This window comes from Myodes glareolus, chromosome 5 (assembly GCF_982192425.1).
Source record: "Myodes glareolus chromosome 5, mMyoGla1.1, whole genome shotgun sequence".
In the NCBI taxonomy this organism is placed as follows: Eukaryota; Metazoa; Chordata; class Mammalia; order Rodentia; family Cricetidae; genus Myodes; species Myodes glareolus.
The window spans coordinates 31,002,317-31,019,549 of record NC_142030.1 but is presented as its reverse complement, the minus strand read 5'-3'; the positions used below and the strand labels follow the sequence as shown (position 1 = coordinate 31,019,549).

The following is a 17,233-nucleotide window of genomic DNA, read 5'->3' as shown; positions in this document are numbered from 1 at the left end:
TACATCTTCCCCTCAAATAACGTTACAGACTAGAGGCTTGTGTGTGCAGCTTTGTCTTCAGCTACTTATTTCCTCTTTTGATTGCCCACCATGGCGCTCTTCTGTTCCTTCGGCAGGTAGATTTTGACTTTCAGTGTCTCAAACAATTAGATGCTCTTCATTCACAATTTTTTTATTTTTATTTTTTATTTTTGGCTTTGGGATAAATGTGGTACTTCTCACTCCTCTGTCGTTTTGAGAAACTCATGGGAAAAGGGATTTTCTTTGATCCACATGGCCTAGGTGCATTTTTATGAAGTGTCGCTAGGTGGCGGTGTAGAAGGAGGTCGCAAAACAGCGTGCGAGAAGCCTCTCTTAAACTCCGGCAGCGGAAGAGGAAGCGGCACGTGCGGCGTTCTACGGTGGCCGAAGAAGTGCTACAGTTCTGTTAGCTCTGAAGCCAGAAGCACCCCCGGAAGGTTCAGCGACAGCGGTGTCTGTAGTCAGAGCCCTGCAAAGGGTGCCCGGGCAGCCGGCACCATGGTGAAACAGCAGTTCCGCGAGACCGATGTGGCTAAGAAAATGTAAGCCGCGGCCGGGGGGGGCGGGGGGGGGGAACGGACACGAAGACTGGGGTCCCGGGTCCCAGAGGTTTCTCGGTAAGGGACAATTGTTACGAGAGAAAGAAATTCCAGGGTGGGATTTCAGACTCTAGGGGGTTCCTGAACTACGGCAGGGGAAGTGGTATGGACCGAGCTGTGTCGGAACGGGGCGTCCTGGGCCAAAATGCCACCTCCCGAAGCCCCGGACTCCTTTTCCCTTGGCGCGAGGAGACAGTGTATGCTGACCCAAGTTTGCTAGCTAGAAAGTGGCTTCACTGGCAATTAGGTGACAGGGTCAGAATCTAAGCTGCTATTCTAGGTCCTCTGCTTCAAAGCTTAATTATTAAGCCGTAGACCCTCCTCTTTATGAGTTTTTATGTTTTTTTAAAGGCGGGTCCATTTTCTTTTCCTACGGCGAACATTGTTGTTCATTAAAGATTCCGCGTAAATGCAGTCAATATTCGCTGCTTGGTCTAATGGAGAGTAGACAAACCAGCTATGGTTGTGGCTATTGCAACGACAAGCAGAGGTTGTGGCAATTGCAACGGGAGCACACGTAATGAATGAGTCCGAGCTTACCACAGACCAGACCTTTTTCAAAACGCATACTGGGAGGACAGGGTGGCCTGGTAGCAGTGGAGCAGGAGACTTACACTATGGTAGTCTTGCAGAGTGTCAGACTTTTGTCAGTGTTTGACCAGGACAGCGTTTGAGTAAGATTCCTCGTTCTGGGAGGCCATGGCAGGGATCCAGACTGGGAATGATGATGGCCTGAACTGGGGATGTGGGGTTAAGGATGGATGTGGGAACATGGGAGAGAAGTAATTTCAAAGAGGCCTAGGGTATAAAATGGAAAAGGGAAACAGTAAGAGAGAAATGAGATTGACACAATGATGTGTGTGATTGCCCTGCTCTAGAACCTCCCAGCTGTTCTCAGTGTCCACCCCTGCCAGACTTCACACCCGCCCTATACACAGAAGATACGTTCTCCCAGCAGCCCAAGGATGCTGTTACCATGCAGATGAGGTCAAGTGTGTTGCCACAAGCCTATAATCCCAGCACTCAGGCCAAGGCAAGAGGACCTTAAGTTTGAGACTACCTGGAGCCACATAGCAAGACCCTTCCTTCATTTCAAAATAAAACTAGATCCATGTCACTTGGATCTTCCAGTCGCTCTCTATTACACGGCCACTTAATTCTCCCCTGCTTCCAAGCCTTGGTCCTCCTGCAGGCCTTACTAGACTCATCTTGTACCCTTAGCTGACTATGCCGTGCTGTGCTATCTCCATGTGGTTGCTTGACGATGCCCAGTGTCTGTGGGCACAGAATCTGCCTTCTGCTTCAAGTGTTTATTCTCTTAATTCCTTATTGTGGGCTCCTGTATTCCTTGGAGTTTAGCTAGAAGGTCAGTTTTGCAGAGAGGCCCAGACTGTACCATCATTTTGGACAGCCCTCACGCCCTGGGACATTGGCTCTAACCCTCAGCACTCATAAACAGACACTAAGTGATGAGACTGCTCAGTCCTTTAAGCAAAGTGGCACAGATTCTCTAGGTAAATCTATTTGGCCTCTTTTACTGTGATTTTGCTAGTTGGTTTTTTTTTTTTTTTTTTTTGGAAAATAACAAAGGGGAGGAAGTCTGCATGTGTTCAGTATAGACAGTACTTCAAAAACACTAAATTGAAAATGCCTATGCTCAGTTGACTAGAAGTGGCTAACCTAAAGAGATTTGGCAGATATCCATGTATGCATAGTCAGGATGATCATACAATCAGAAGAAAATGAGGAGGGTTGTGACCCAAGATAAGGTGGGGTTCCAGTATTTAAATGATAGCAGTGGAAGAAGAAACTTCAAAAGACACTAAAGGCCTGGGCCAAGGTGGCGCACACCTTTAATCCCAGCACTTGGGAGGCAGAGGCAGGTGGAGCTCTGTGAGTTCTAGGACAGGCTCCAAAGCTACGGCGAAGCCCTGTCTCGAAAACAGCAACAAAACAACAAGAACAAAGACACTAAAGGAATAACTAAGTGAACACATGGCACTAAAGGAGGAGCGTCCAGTGAGCAGAGGAATGTGTCCCGGGGTGCTGAGAACCCTGAAAGCAGAGAGGAGGAAGGAATTGCAGATTGGGTAGGGAGCAGGATGAACGACCAGTGCCTGCAGAGCAGTAAACTGAGAAAGTCGTTCTGTTCATCATTAGGTCAGGCACCAAGTGACCTTGGAGATGGATAACATTTCATGAAAACAAACTGTTTCTCATAGGGTAAAGGGTTGTTTTGAAGGAAGGCTTTGAGAAGTGAAAATCTTTTTGGGTCTGGTAGAATCAGTTTGTACAGAGAGTCGGGAGAGCAGAAGCTTTGGTGGGCCATGCGTGGGCCCGGATCCATGGGCTTTGGTGGGCCATGCGTGGGCCCGGACCCATGGGCTTTGGTGGACTTTTCCCTGTCTGTTTCCATTGCAGAAGCCATATTTGTTTTGGAATGAAGTCCCCTGAGGAGATGCGCCAGCAGGCACATATCCAGGTTGTCAGTAAGAACCTGTACAGCCAAGACAACAACCATGCCCCCTTGTTGTATGGAGTGCTTGACCATAGGATGGTAAGGCCCTATCCCTCCCAGAATCTGACAGTTGACCACTTAAGTAGCTTCCCGTATAGGAAGGAGTCAGGGTCTTCCCCACTTTGAATTAGGAACGCCAGCCTTTGTGTGACTGGTATAGGCACACTGTAGCTTTCCAGCTGTTTCTGAGGTATGAGGGTTGGGTGTTTTTGTGCTCTCCACTAATGGTTGTGTATACTTTCCTCCAAAGGGTACAAGTGAAAAGGACCGCCCTTGTGAAACCTGTGGGAAAAACTTGGCAGACTGTCTAGGCCACTATGGGTACATTGATCTCGAGTTGCCATGCTTTCACGTGGGGTACTTCAAAGCCGTCATTGGCATCTTACAGGTAAGGGAGATTCAGCAGTGCTTAGTCAGAGGCATTGAAGTAAATCCAGTAAAACTGTGAGTGAGGAGGGCTGTATTCAGGGGAAGTTGTTTGTTTGTTTGTTTGTTTGTTTTTCTGAGACATGGTTTCTGTTTCTCTGCGTAGCTGGGGGATGTTTTTATACTAAATACATAATATTATTGTCTTAGTTAGGGGTTCTCTTGCTGTGAAAAGACATAATGACCACAGGAACTCTTATAAAGAAAACTTTTAATTGTGACTCGCTTACAGTTTCAGAGGTTCAGTCTATTATCATGACGGGGAGCATGGTAACCTGCAGGCTGACATGCTGGCTACTTCTTGGTTTGCATGCAGCAGAAAGCTGACTGGGTGGTATCCTGAGCAGAGGAAACCTCAAAGCCCGCCCCCACGGTGACACACTTCCTCCAACAAAGCCACACCTCCTAATAGTGCCACCCCTATAAAATTATTGTGGCCAACTACATTCAAACTACCACAATCATAATCTTGCATTATGGTTAATTCCCTACAGATTCTGTAATGTTTTATTTCCCTTGAGAAAGTAATAGCTGGCAGAGGAGATAGCTTAGTGGGTAAAGGCACTGGATGCCAAGTCTGCCCACCTGAGTTCAGTGGCCAGGCCCCATGTGTAGGACAGAATTGAGCCCTTCTGCCCTCTGCCCACAAGCTATAGACTGCATGCAGATACGCACACTCTCACACTAGAATACTTGTTAAAGGAAAAGGAACAAGTGAAAGGGGCAGTTTATTCATTGCAAGTAATGTGAAGCTCGGTTTAACACACACTGTACTCTTAGCACTCAAGGAGAATTACAGGTCCAAGGCCAGCTCGGGCTGTGTGATGAGACCTTGTCTTAAGGGCTCAAAAATCCAAATTCCAGTTGTTAAAAACTGTAGGAGTGGTGATGTCTGCCTGTAATCACAGGGCTAGGGAGGCAGAGTCAGAAAGATTGAAATTTTGAAACTAGCCTGAAACGTTCAAGGTCACATGAACTAAATAACAAGACTCTGTCCCAAAACCCAATCTGTGCATAGATGTTCATTGATAAGGACTTGCCTAGCATGCATAAGGCCCTAGGTTCAATTCCCCAGCACTGCCCAAAAATAACAACAGTTCAAATAATGCAGAAAGCACTAAGAAAGAGATGGCAACAAAATCTTGCCATCTGGCCTTGAGAACACAGGCTACCTCTATGTGCCTGTGGTCTTGGTTCGTGACAATTCACTCCATGTGCACAACAAAGAGGTGACATTTAGCAGTATTATTACATTCACTTAATTTGTGTATACATAAGATGGGGGCACTCAGTGGGGGTCAGAGGAGGAAGACACAACAGGAGTCAATTTTCTCCTAATTCATTCCCAGGGATTGGACTCAGACTTGGCGCAAAGTACCTTTCCCATTTCGGTGGCTGCAGAGTGACTTTTTTTTTTTTTGAGACGAGGTTTCTCTGTGGCTTTGGTGCCTGTCCTGGAACTAGCTCTTGTAGACCAGGCTGTCCCCAAACTCACAGCGATCCGCCTACCTCTGCCTCCTGAGTACAGGGATTAAAGGCATGCGCCACCACCACCCAGCTGATTTTTTTTTTTTTTTTTTTTTTTTTTTTTTTTTTTTTTGAGATACGGTTTCTCTGTGAAGCCCTGACTGTCCTGGAACTTGTTCTGTGGACCAGTCTCACCTCGATCTCAAGAAATCCACCTACTTCTGCATCCTGGGTGCTGGAATTAAAAGCCTGTGGCACCATTGCTCAGCCAGAGGATGCATTTTTAAAGGGGAGAATTTTCTAGTCTCTTACCTTTGTCTCCACTCTGCTTGACCTTTAAAAGATGATCTGCAAAACCTGCTGTCACATTATGCTGTCCCAGGAGGAGAAGCAGCAGTTTCTATATTTCCTGAAGAGGCCTGGCCTGACCTACCTGCAGAAGCGGGGCCTGAAGAAGAGGATCTCAGAAAAGTGTCGGAAGAAAAGCACTTGTTCCTACTGTGGCGCCTTTAATGGTGAGGGGAGTCAGAGGCTCAGCCATGGCCCTTCTGCTCACGTCTTGTTTCATGGATTGGTTCTGCATGGTGTTTAACATCAGCCCTTTTCCTGTGAACTAGGCCTGGTGTGTTACTGGGAAATGCCCCTCTCCGTTGTGGTTGCTGTGTCAGTTTCTTTAGACTATAACCTTTAGCCAGCAGAGCAAAGAGCCTGACTCTTTTCATCCTTGGTAAATAAACTCACTCTTACAGGTACTGTAAAGAAATGTGGTTTGCTGAAGATAATTCATGAAAAATACAAGACCAACAAAAAAGTTGTGGATCCCATTGTGTCAGATTTCCTGCAGTCCTTTGAGACAGCCATTGAGCATAACAAAGAGGTTGAACCACTGCTGGGAAAGGCGCAGGTGAGCTGAAAAGTCGTGCTTTCCCTTTGCCTGCAGCTCGCAAACATCATACAGGGACACACATGTGCAGACGCATACCCTTGCACAGTTTTTCTCTCCTCCATGCACATTCCCCGTATACCCACATTCAAGAAGCGAGGCTGCATTTATGTTGTTGGCTCAGCTCCCATAGTGCTTCATGGACCTGAGAGGTGTGTATCTGGCGCTGAGTTGATTGGATTGGCTTTGAGCTCCATGTGTTTGTACTTCCCTTTAGTGGTTTCCTTTCCTCGTGGGTATGGGGTAGTAAATAGGGTCTCAGTGTGTAATGCAGGATCTTCCATTCCCATCACTCCCCAGTCTCCTAAGTGCTGGAATTCATGGGTGGAGCTGGTTAGTCCAGCTCAGTCTGTGCCAGCCTGGTCTTTTGTGGGCAGCACCATAGAATTGGACAGAAATTATAGTCTATCCCCAGAAGACTAGTGAGTACTCAAACTTACATAACATGTAGTAGTTTTTTGGGTTTTTTTTTGTTTTGTTTTGTTTTGTTTTGGTATTTCTAGACAGGCTTTCTCTGAGTAGCCCTACCTGTCCTGGAACTCTCTCTGTAGAGCAAGCTGGCCTCAAACTCAAAGGCTGTCTCTGCCTCCCGAGTGCTGGGATTAAAGGTGTGCACCACCACTGCCTGGACAGATGTGTCTTTCTAGCTTTGTTTTTCTCCCAGATCCCTAGAGAAAATGTGTGTTGTTGTCAACTTAAGTATAACATTTCATTATTGAAATGCAAGATTCAGTTAATAAAATTCCCAGAAAATATCATAATTTAATAAGACACATAATGACCATTTTTTGTTTGTTTTTGAAACAGGGTTTTTCTATGTCAGTGGTTCTCAAGTTGTGGGGCTTACCCCCCAAGGTTCGAGCAACCCTTACAAGGGTCACCATCGGAAAACACAGATATTTACTTGACAGTTCATAGCAGTAGCATAATTACAGCTGTGAAGTAGCATCACAAATAGTTATATGGTTGGAGTCATCACAAAATGAGCTATATTAAATGGTTGAAGCATTGAGAAAGTTGAGAACCATTGCTGTATGTAGTCCTGCTATCCTGGAGTTTATTATATAGACCAGACTGGCCTGCCTTTGCCTCTTGAAAGCAGGGATTAAAGGCGCGTAACACCATACTTGACTCCAACCTTAGGATTTTTGGAAATCTGGTAATTTGCAGAGTTCTTAATAAGTTAGTGGTTCATAGCTTAACATTTTAAATATGTTTGTCAATTCTTTAAGAATTTCATATGTGCATACAATATATTTTCATCATGTTTACTCCCTGCTCTTCCCCCAAACCCCATGAGATCCACTGCCTATCCCGCCACAACTTCATGTTTTTTCTCTATTTTATTTTATCTATCTATCTATCTATTTTGTTTTTTCAAGATATTATTTCTCTATGTAGCTTTGGAATCTGTCATGGAACTTACTCTGTATACCAGACTAGCCTCAGACTCACAGAGATCCGCCTGTCTCTGCCTCCCTAGTACTGGAATTAAAGGCATGTGTCACCACCACCTAGCCTCTCTCTTTAAATGACCCACCAAGTCAAATTTATGCTATCCATAGTATCAAGAATATGGGGTCATCCACTGGAGCATGGTTAACCCATCAGGAGCCACACCTTAAAGAAAACTGACTCTCCCTTCCCTAAAAGCCATAAACTAGCAATGACTCCTTAGCTAGGATGGAGTGTTGTGAGCCCTTCCCCCTTCACAACATAACACTTAATGAACTTAATTAAGAGATAATATAAGCTTATTAGAAAAAAACAGATTATAATAAAAACGAAACAAAGTCAGTAGTTAGGTGCTTGCAAAAGAATTTCAGTTGAATGTCCAGAACCCACATGGGGTAGAGGAGCCAGTGTGGTGGTATTTGCTTATAATCCCAACTCAGGAAGCAAAGACAGGAAGAACCCCAGGGCTCACTGGCCAGCTAGCCCTAGGCAGGTCTCTACCACATAGCAAGTTTAAGGCTACATGGGATCCTGCTTTCAAGGAAAGGGAAGGATAACTTTACCAACCTGTAGGAAACTAACCTACTGTCTCTTTCGTCCTTCCTTCCTGCTTCCCATAGGAGAACTTGAATCCTTTAGTAGTTCTGAATTTGTTTAAGCGCATCCCAGCTGAAGATGTCCCTTTGCTTCTGATGAACCCAGAAGCTGGAAAACCCTCTGATTTGATTCTCACCCGACTTCTGGTGCCTCCCTTGTGTATCAGACCCTCTGTCGTAAGTGATTTGAAGTCTGGAACCAATGAAGATGACCTCACAATGAAACTGACAGAGATCATTTTCCTAAATGATGTTATTAAAAAGGTCAGTGTTTCCTGTTGACTTGTGCCTTCTGCATACACTCAGTGAATCCAGAGATGTTAGGTCACTAAAATGCAAGGCAACTCAGAAAGCGGGTTTGTTTCTGATCTTTCTGTACTCAGCACCGGATCTCAGGAGCCAAGACACAGATGATCATGGAGGACTGGGACTTCCTGCAGCTGCAGTGTGCCCTCTACATCAACAGCGAGCTCTCCGGCATCCCTCTCAATATGGCTCCTAAGAAGTGGACACGAGGCTTTGTGCAGCGCCTGAAGGGGAAGCAGGGTAGGTGTCCGGCAAGGTCGACCACTGTCACCTGCTGAGGGAGTATATGTCTGTTCGCGGTGTGTCATGGGACTCATGGTGGTTTTGATTTATTTAGGTCGATTTAGAGGTAATCTCTCAGGGAAGAGGGTGGATTTTTCTGGCCGAACAGTCATCTCACCTGACCCCAACCTCCGGATTGATGAAGTAGCTGTGCCAATTCATGTGGCCAAAATTCTGACGTTTCCTGAGAAGGTAAATACCATTCAGCTGCCCGATTCTTTGTTTTGAATCCAGTGTTTCCATTGATATCATGCAGATCCCCAGAAGCCCACACAGCTTTGTGAAAATAGCTAGTTCCACTTTGTTGATGAGTTTTTAAAAATGAGTGCTCTTTCTGCATATACATCTGCATGCCAGAAGGGGGCGTCAGAATTCATTCCAGATGGTTGTGAGCCACCATGTGGTTGCTGAGAATTGAACTCAGAAACTCTGGAAGAGCAACCAGTGCTCTTAACTGCTGAGTCATCGCTCCAGCTCGTTCTTCTTGTTAAACACACACAACCTCTGTAACAACTACACTGGTGCAGTCATAGTTGTGGTTGGTGGTAGTTGGGTTCTCCTTTGGGATTTTTTTGTTGTTTCTGTTGGTTTGTTGCAGAGGTAGAGATCCAGCCTGGGATTGATTATGTGTGCCAGGCTGGTCAGCACTTGGACACTGACCTCCACCCTGCTCAGTGGACTCAAGAATGGAATCTCACTGACTCTAAGGAGACAATTCTTCTAAAACAGCTATATTCAATAATAGATTTTTATTTTTCTTTTTTTTTAATTATAACTATTCTTTTTTTTTAATATTTATTTATTTATATTTTACATACATTGGTGTTTTGCCGTGAGTGTTGGGTCTCCTGGAGCTAGAGTTACAGACAGTTGTGAGCTGCCATGTGGTTGCTGGGAATTGAACCCGGGTCCTCTGGAAGAGCAGACAGTGCTCTTAACCACTGAGCCATCTCCCCAGCCCCTCTTTTTTTTTTTTTAAAATATTTATTCATTTATTATGCATACAATATCTGCCTGCATGTGTCCCTGCAGGCCAGAGAGGGCACCAGACCTCATTACAGATGGTTGTGAGCCACCATGTGGTTGCTGAGAATTGAACTCAGGACCTTTGGAAGAGCAGGCAATGCTCTTAACCGCTGAGCCATCTCTCCAGCCCCTAGATTTTTATTTTTAAGTGTCTTTTGGGTTTGGTTTGGATTGGTTTGGGTTTTTGAGACAGGGTCTCACTATGTAGCTCTGTCTGTCCTGAAATCCACTATGTAGACCAGGCTGGCCTTAAACTAAGAGAGCTGCCTGCCACTGCCTCCCAAGTGCTGGATTCAAGCAAGGTGTGTGCCATCTTGCCTGGATCAGCTTTTTTTTTTTTTTTTTGAGACCGGGCTTCACTGTAGCTTTGGAGCCTATCCTGGAACTCGCTCGTAGACCAGGCTGGTCTTGAACTCATGGATCCACCTGTCTCTGCCTCCCGAGTGCTGGGATTAAAGGTGTGCACCACCACCACCAGGCTCAGTTTTTTAAATTTTTAAAGGGGTGATGGATAAAGTACTTAACTTTCTTTGTATTTTTTTTGTTTTAGTGTTGTGTGTGTACACGTGCATAAGTGTGAATGCATGTGTCTTAGAGTCTGCATGTGGAGGTCAGAGAACAAATTTCAGGAGTCAGTTCTTTCCACAGTGAGTGCAAGTGATTGAGCGTAGATCCTCAAATCTGCTGGCAAGTGCTTTTAATAAACCATTGAGCCGTCTCTGTCAGTTAGAGAGAGCTGCAAATGAAAAAAAGAGCATTTTTATATCTGTCGAAGAATCTTTTTTCCCCAGTGCTAAAGATGAAGCTGAAGCCTCATAGCTGGAAAACCAACTGAGCGCATCCTAAGCCCACTCCAAAGTGTTTTAAAACAGAAGGGCACGCCCATCCATCTCAGGCTTTCCCTAACCACCAGACCCACTCAGTCCTTATCGGTTCAGTCAGTGTCATTAGCCATTCTGGTTTGCGCATTTTGGTGATGTGAACATTTTGACATGAGTAACCCCTGTATCATGCTTTGTGTTTATGAATACATCCACTCCACCTCTATGCTACGGCTTTTTTCCCCTACTGACAACATTTTCAGCACCTTTGTTTCTTTAATCCTCACATTCTAAAGTATTTCACTGAAAAAAATGTCCTAAATAGTGCTATTTTTTTTAAAAAAAAAAAACTGTGCTTCTTGTTTGTTTATAGATTTTCTGGCCATCCAAAAACTTCTAGTCACAAAATTGTCAAAATAATAAAAGTATTCAATCCTTCCTGCTTAGTTTTTTTTTTTTTTTTAGATAGGTTGTTAGTTTTTAAACTATAAAATTACTGATCGTTTGAATGCTATTCCGTTTCATCCAGAAAGCCTGCAGCAGTCTGTGTTCAGCTCATACTCTTTGAGAATAAGATGTTGGTTACAGCAGCCCCCACCCTGAGCTCTCTGTGGAGACCTAGACCACCGTAGGGCCTGGTAATAAAGCTTGCTGATTAGCTGCATACATGAGGTCTATAGACAGTCTAGATCATCAATACTTGTCATAAACCTGTTCCAAATGTTCTCATTCGAATGAAGAATGCTCTGATTTTTTTTTCCCATGAAACCGTTGACCAAGAAGTTATAGAGCATGGCTAGCGCAGGCCACGGCCCGTGGTTCTGCTGCCGTATCTTTAAGCCCTTAGAGCCTGGTGAACAGTACAGTGCACATGCGGAGACTAGAGACCGAGAAAGGTCTCAGCCATGCTCGTTAGATCTAGATCCTGTCTGCTATGTGTTCTTGCAGCCTCAGTCAAGACTGGACCACAGCTGCCTCGTGGTGGCTCGCTTTCTCTTAGAACCCATACAGTGAACAGCTGTTGTTCTGAGCACTGCTAACCAGCTTATAGAAAGGAAAGATTGTCTTACTGTGTTTCTTATCGCGGTCCTGTAGGTAAACAAAGCAAACATCAATTTTTTGAGGAAACTTGTTCGAAACGGCCCTGATGTTCACCCAGGAGCAAATTTCATCCAGCAGAGACACATGCAGATGAAAAGGTAATGCTTTCCCAGTTGTGAGGGGTTAACCTGCCTGATGGTACTGTTCACCAGAACTGTGGAATGCACTGCAGATAGTGGCTGGCATTTTGGTGTGTAGACCGTAGATGTTTAAATTGAATAGTCCTGTGTCTATCGTTGTCTGTTTGATCACTGCATATGCATGAAGTATTGTTCCTTTACATGTGATGTGTTTAGACCTAGATACACAGAATCCCTTGAGATACAAATATGTTGTTTTCTATGTCACTGGGCTCTTGAGGATCTCTCAATGGTGCTCATTTCACCAAGTTTGGCTTGCACAGCCAGGTGAGGTGACCAACAGTGGTTTATATCATGAGGGTTTTAAGGATCCTGTAGAAAAAGGAATATTACTGTATTTCTATGATTCCAAAACAAAATACATTAATATTTTAACATCCATTTCTCCTGGTTCTGGAGACTGAATCCAGGGCTTTGAGGGTGTTAAGCAAAAACCCTATGTACTGCTGAGCTGTACCACCAGCTCCCAGCACTCTCTTGTTAAAAATAGGGTCTTACTGGGCAGTGGTGGTGGTACACGCCTTTAATCCTAACCCTCGGGAGACAGAGGCAGATGGATCTCTGTGAGTTCAAGGCCAGCCTGGTCTACAGAGTGAGTTCCAGGACAGCCAGGGCTACACAGAAAAACCCTGTCTCAAAGAAAGAAAGAAGGAAGGAAGGAAGGAAGGAAGGAAGGAAGGAAGGAGAAATTGGCACATGTCTGTAGTCCCAGCATTTGGAAGGTCAGTGCAGGAGGTTCCCAAGTTCCAGGTCAGCCTAGGCTACATGAGAAGACCTTGACTCACATAAGTCAGTAAGCTGGTAGTGTCTTAGACATCAGTTTCTGCTCTGAGTGCGGGAAGCATGGTGAGAGAACTTACTTCGGAGACCTTATGTGTGTCCTGCATGCTCAGGTTTCTGAAGTACGGAAACCGAGAAAAGATGGCCCAGGAGCTCAAGTTTGGTGACATCGTGGAAAGACACTTAATAGATGGAGACGTGGTGTTGTTCAACCGGCAGCCCTCGCTGCACAAGCTGAGCATCATGGCCCACCTGGTAAGTGTGAGGCTGCTCCTCTTAGGTTTATAGCAGTGTGTGTTTGCATTCATGCCATGATGCGCATGTGGAGTTAGAGAACAAGCTGGAAAAATAGTTTCTCTTTGCCCAGGTGCCTCCCAGAGATCAAACTAAGGTGGGCAGGATAAGACTTTAATTTTAACTTAATTTAATCTTTTAGATTTTATGTATATGTGTGTGGGGGTGGGTTATCTGTGTATGTGCCATGTGTGTGCAGGAAAGTGAAGACCTGAAGAGGGCATGGAATCCTCTGGACTGGCTTTCTAGGCAGTTGTGAGGGGCCCAAAATTGGTGATGAGAAACAAACTTGAAGTGCTCTGGAGTAGCAAGTGCTTCTGACCTCAGAACTATCTCCAACCCCTCCCTTTCAGTGCTTTTAAGATGTGAGATCTAAGATTCATACACAACATTACAGTGGTACAGATCTAATTGAGAGTTGATGTGAAAATCACTGGAATTATTTCATTTTGCTAAGGAAGCTGTGAGTGTTGTACACGCAGCTTTATATAAAATCGGCAAACATTGATTTGGTTTTGCTTTTGCCTTTAACTTAGCAGCTAAAGCCAGGTGGTGGAGGTGCATGCCTTTAATCCCTGCAGAGTGGGAGGCAGAGGCAGGTAAATTTCTGAGTTCAAGGTCAGCCTGGTCTACAGAATAAGTTAGTTCCAGTACAGGGCTGTTACACAGAGAAACCCTGTCTCAAAAAACCAAAACAAGAAAAGAAACTTAGCAACTGAAATGCTTAAGAGACTTGAAGAGTGGGTTTCTTGAGCGTGTTGAGTGCTTAGTGGCAGAGTGGCTTTGAAGAGTGCTGTGGGCTGTGGGCTCTCTTGCAGATGTGGCTTTCTGTTGCTTTTCATCCCTCTAAGCTTGAAATGAGTCTAAAGGCTCAGCTTTTTGACAGGGCTGATGTATAGATGGTGCTGGTTATTGCTCTTTGTTTGGGGATGTTCATGTGATCTGGCCACCCCACTCTGGCTGATGCTAAGGGAAAGATTCAGATACTTGAGACTACACAGGAGGCCCCAATTTCTGATTTCTTTTCTTTGTCGTGTGTTATCCAGACTTCTTTTTTAGTTAATTTTTTTTATATGCATTGGTATTTTGCCATGGGTATCGGGTCCACTGAAACTGGAGTTACTGACAGGTGTGTGCTTGATTTGAACCCTGGTCCTCTGGAAGAACAATCAATGCTCTTTACTGCTGAGCCATCTTTCCAGCCCCATCCAGACTTCTTTTAATGAATGTATTTCCTCTGCTCTTAGGGCAGTGGCTCACCCTGGAGAACAGTTTACAAAGGCAGCATCCATGGCTAGTTCTTTTCCCTTCATTATCAGTCTGGGGAGTTGAGAATCACTGACTTTAAAATTCCTTACTTGGTAGACTTACATTTCTTGCTTTGAGGCTTCCTGTATAATAAACTATATTTGAAACTTTGTTAATACTGAGGAGTGTGGACTGTATATATTGTCTCCTGTGTTGGTATTTGCCTTATAGTATGTTAAATTTACTTGGCTAATTTACAGGTGATGTGTTTATCTCAAAAGAATAAATAGCAGTTTACTTCCTTAAAGTACCTAGTTTTCTAGGCAGTGTCTGTGTTTTCCTTATGGCTTGAAACAGGGAAGCTTTTTGGGTGCTCATATTTTGTTTTGGTGTTCCACAGGCCAGGGTCAAGCCCCACCGGACCTTCAGATTCAATGAATGTGTCTGCACCCCCTACAATGCAGACTTCGATGGGGATGAAATGAACCTTCATCTTCCCCAGACAGAGGAGGCCAAAGCCGAGGCCCTTGTTCTCATGGGGGTAGGTAGTGGGATATTACATGTGAGTTGGGCCCCACATGAAACAGTAGTGCAGGTCCCAATGCCAGAGAAGCCGGGCCTTTTCTGTTCTCACACATGCTACAAGGCTTGTGCTGTTCTGTCTGGTTTTCTCATTGGGTCCCTTTGAGCCTATGAACAGTCCTGTGAGTTACTAACAAGTGCTTTTTAGGGTGGGATGGCATTTTCTGATCTGTACTTTGGATTCTTGGGAGGAAATATGAACATAGGTGACAGCTGTGAAACCAGCTGGGTGTGACACACGCCTCTAACCTAACCCCAGCACTCAAGAACCTGAGCTACAGAGTGAGACCCAGCCCACTGGAGGCAGAGACAAGAACATTTTGAGTTCAAAACCAACATGATCCTGTCTCAAAAAAAGGAAAAAAGAAATTGTGCATTGTGCGCCAGTGCCAGTATGGGTGTTGTGGGGGGAGATGCCCTCCTAAGTGGGTTGCTCAGTATGTTGTAAATGAAAACTTCCCGAAGCGTATTACATGCTGCTCTGGCCTCTTAAAGGGCACTATACTCTTGTCTTCCAAACTTAAAATGAGTCTGCTGTGGCTGCAGAGGTTCTATGATGGGGAGGTTCATGACTGCTCTTAGGAGTTGGTCTCTGCCTCTTGTACCATTCACACTGCTCCTCCTACATCCTGCTGTACATGGCGCTATTGGGTGTCTTCTGTGTAGGGCTGTGCCATTTTAGCAATTCCTGAATATTGACTTGCATAGCTTTGGACTTGTGGATTTTAATTGGGACCTAGGTATGTTGCCTATGTTAGTGCTGAACTCATGAGCTCAAGAGATCCTCCTGTCTCCGTCTCCCTAGTGGCCAAGAGTACACATATTATACCACATCTGGTTTGAGTATTTCCCCCCTCTGTCCTGCATTCCTGCATTATAAGCTCACCCATGTATGGTTGTAAGTATCCCCTATTTCTACCTGCAAATTTCACTTGAAGGGACAGAGTGTGGCTGTAGCGCTATGGTGAACTCTTCCCTGTCGGGCCCGAAGCCCTTAGTTCATTCCTTACCCCACTAGAAGTAAATAAGTAAATAAATTTAGTTACACTTGACAGCTAAGCCACACTTCCAGCCTCCACATTTCTTTGCTGAGATGGGCTGACTCGGTAGCCCAGGCTAGCCTAGAACTTACTGTAATCCTCCTACATCTGTTCCTAGCACTAGGGTAACAGACATATTTGTAGTTCTTTTTTTTTTTTAAGTAAAAAACACATGTTGTTTTTGAATTAAAGATAATAGTAAAATGTTATCAGGAATAACAGCCACCACTTAACCAGCTAAACTTTGCCTGTGCCTGTCAGGGGCCAGACCGCTGTCTTCTTTTGTAAGAACTTATTAAAATAACAATCGTAAAGTACGAGTTTCCCTGGAGAAATGTTGATCTGGCACTGCGGAGCAGCAGTTCTCAGTAAGGCCTATAGGGTCCCGCTGTGGATGTGGGCCCAGAGTGTACAGAGTCACAGAATCCCTAACTTCAGGTGAACCTCGGTGAGTGTGTAGGGTCGTTACCATGTGGTAGCTCACAAATGAGAAATAAAGGTCTCTGACAGAGCCTTGGGCTTGGTAAGGAGGCCTAGAAAACCCAGAGGCGCGCAGGAGCTCCTCCACGTTCCTTGTGGACATTAGAGGAGCCCCACTGCGACAAGGGACCTCTGCTTGCTTCAGTTGTGTTAGGATCTAAAGAGAAGTCACTGGTTTTCCTGTCATTGTGGAGAGACAAGGACGTGGCTGATGTCAGAGATCATGCGGCTCTCACAGAACGGAATGTTCTTAGCTGGTCTTGGCTACACTTGTTAACACCATGACTCACGAAACTGAGGCAGGAGGATCACTGTGAGTTCCAGGTCAGCCTAGGCAACATAGTGAGTTCTAGGCCAACCTGGGCTACAGAGTGAGCCCCTACTTTTCTTTTCCCTTGATCAATAAGGGAACCGCATAGTATAGTAAGACTGCTGGGGTGGAGACCTCCCAACAGCCAGGTGATGCCTACAGTCATGTGATGCAGACCCTCAGGCTGCATGACCCACCAGAGTGGCTGACATGTGCTTGTTTCTCCTTCAGACCAAAGCGAACCTTGTGACCCCAAGAAATGGAGAGCCACTCATTGCTGCCATTCAGGACTTCCTAACAGGTGAGCGTTAACTTCAAAGGAGATTTTGGCTTCCCAGGCACAGTGATTTCAGACAGTGGCTATTACCTGTACTTAGGAGCCTTTCTACTTTTAGTTTGACACAGTGTGCCCCTGGGTGGCTCAGCTGGCCTGGCACTCAGAATCCTCTTGCATATTCCCAGGTGCCAGGGTTATGGGTGTGCACCACCATGTCCTGCCCTGTATTGAGATTTGCCATTCTGACATATTGAGATTGTTGAAAGTGAGTTTTGCTAGTTGTTTATCCAATTTATTCTGTGTGTATTCACTGAGCTCCACAAACTTGGCAGGTACTTTTTTGTTGCTTCTTTTGTGGTAGAGGCTAAGCTAAGAGGGGGTAGTGGTGGGGTGGGCCTTCATGTAGGCTGAGTGAGTGTACAGGGGGCTTCATGTAGGCTTAGTAGCGGCACAGGGGACTTCATGTAGGCTTAGTAGGAGTACGGGGACTTTAGGTTTAGTAGGGGTACGGGGGACTTCAT

General features: G+C 45.1%; 1 protein-coding gene across 1 annotated transcript in view; it reads left to right on the top strand.

Moving 5' to 3' along the window:
• The first annotated feature begins 386 nt into the window (after positions 1 to 386).
• Positions 387 to 17,233, top strand: part of Polr3a (RNA polymerase III subunit A) — a 40,092-nt gene continuing 23,245 nt past the window's right edge. The window contains exons 1-12 of the mRNA XM_048420829.3: positions 387 to 563; positions 3,042 to 3,177; positions 3,389 to 3,526; positions 5,375 to 5,546; positions 5,781 to 5,935; positions 8,050 to 8,289; positions 8,409 to 8,571; positions 8,669 to 8,805; positions 11,556 to 11,659; positions 12,595 to 12,736; positions 14,424 to 14,564; positions 16,667 to 16,736. Of these exons, the coding sequence (XP_048276786.3) occupies positions 520 to 563; positions 3,042 to 3,177; positions 3,389 to 3,526; positions 5,375 to 5,546; positions 5,781 to 5,935; positions 8,050 to 8,289; positions 8,409 to 8,571; positions 8,669 to 8,805; positions 11,556 to 11,659; positions 12,595 to 12,736; positions 14,424 to 14,564; positions 16,667 to 16,736 (1,642 nt within the window). The 5' untranslated portion in view covers positions 387 to 519. The remainder of the gene's footprint in view (positions 564 to 3,041; positions 3,178 to 3,388; positions 3,527 to 5,374; positions 5,547 to 5,780; positions 5,936 to 8,049; positions 8,290 to 8,408; positions 8,572 to 8,668; positions 8,806 to 11,555; positions 11,660 to 12,594; positions 12,737 to 14,423; positions 14,565 to 16,666; positions 16,737 to 17,233) is intronic.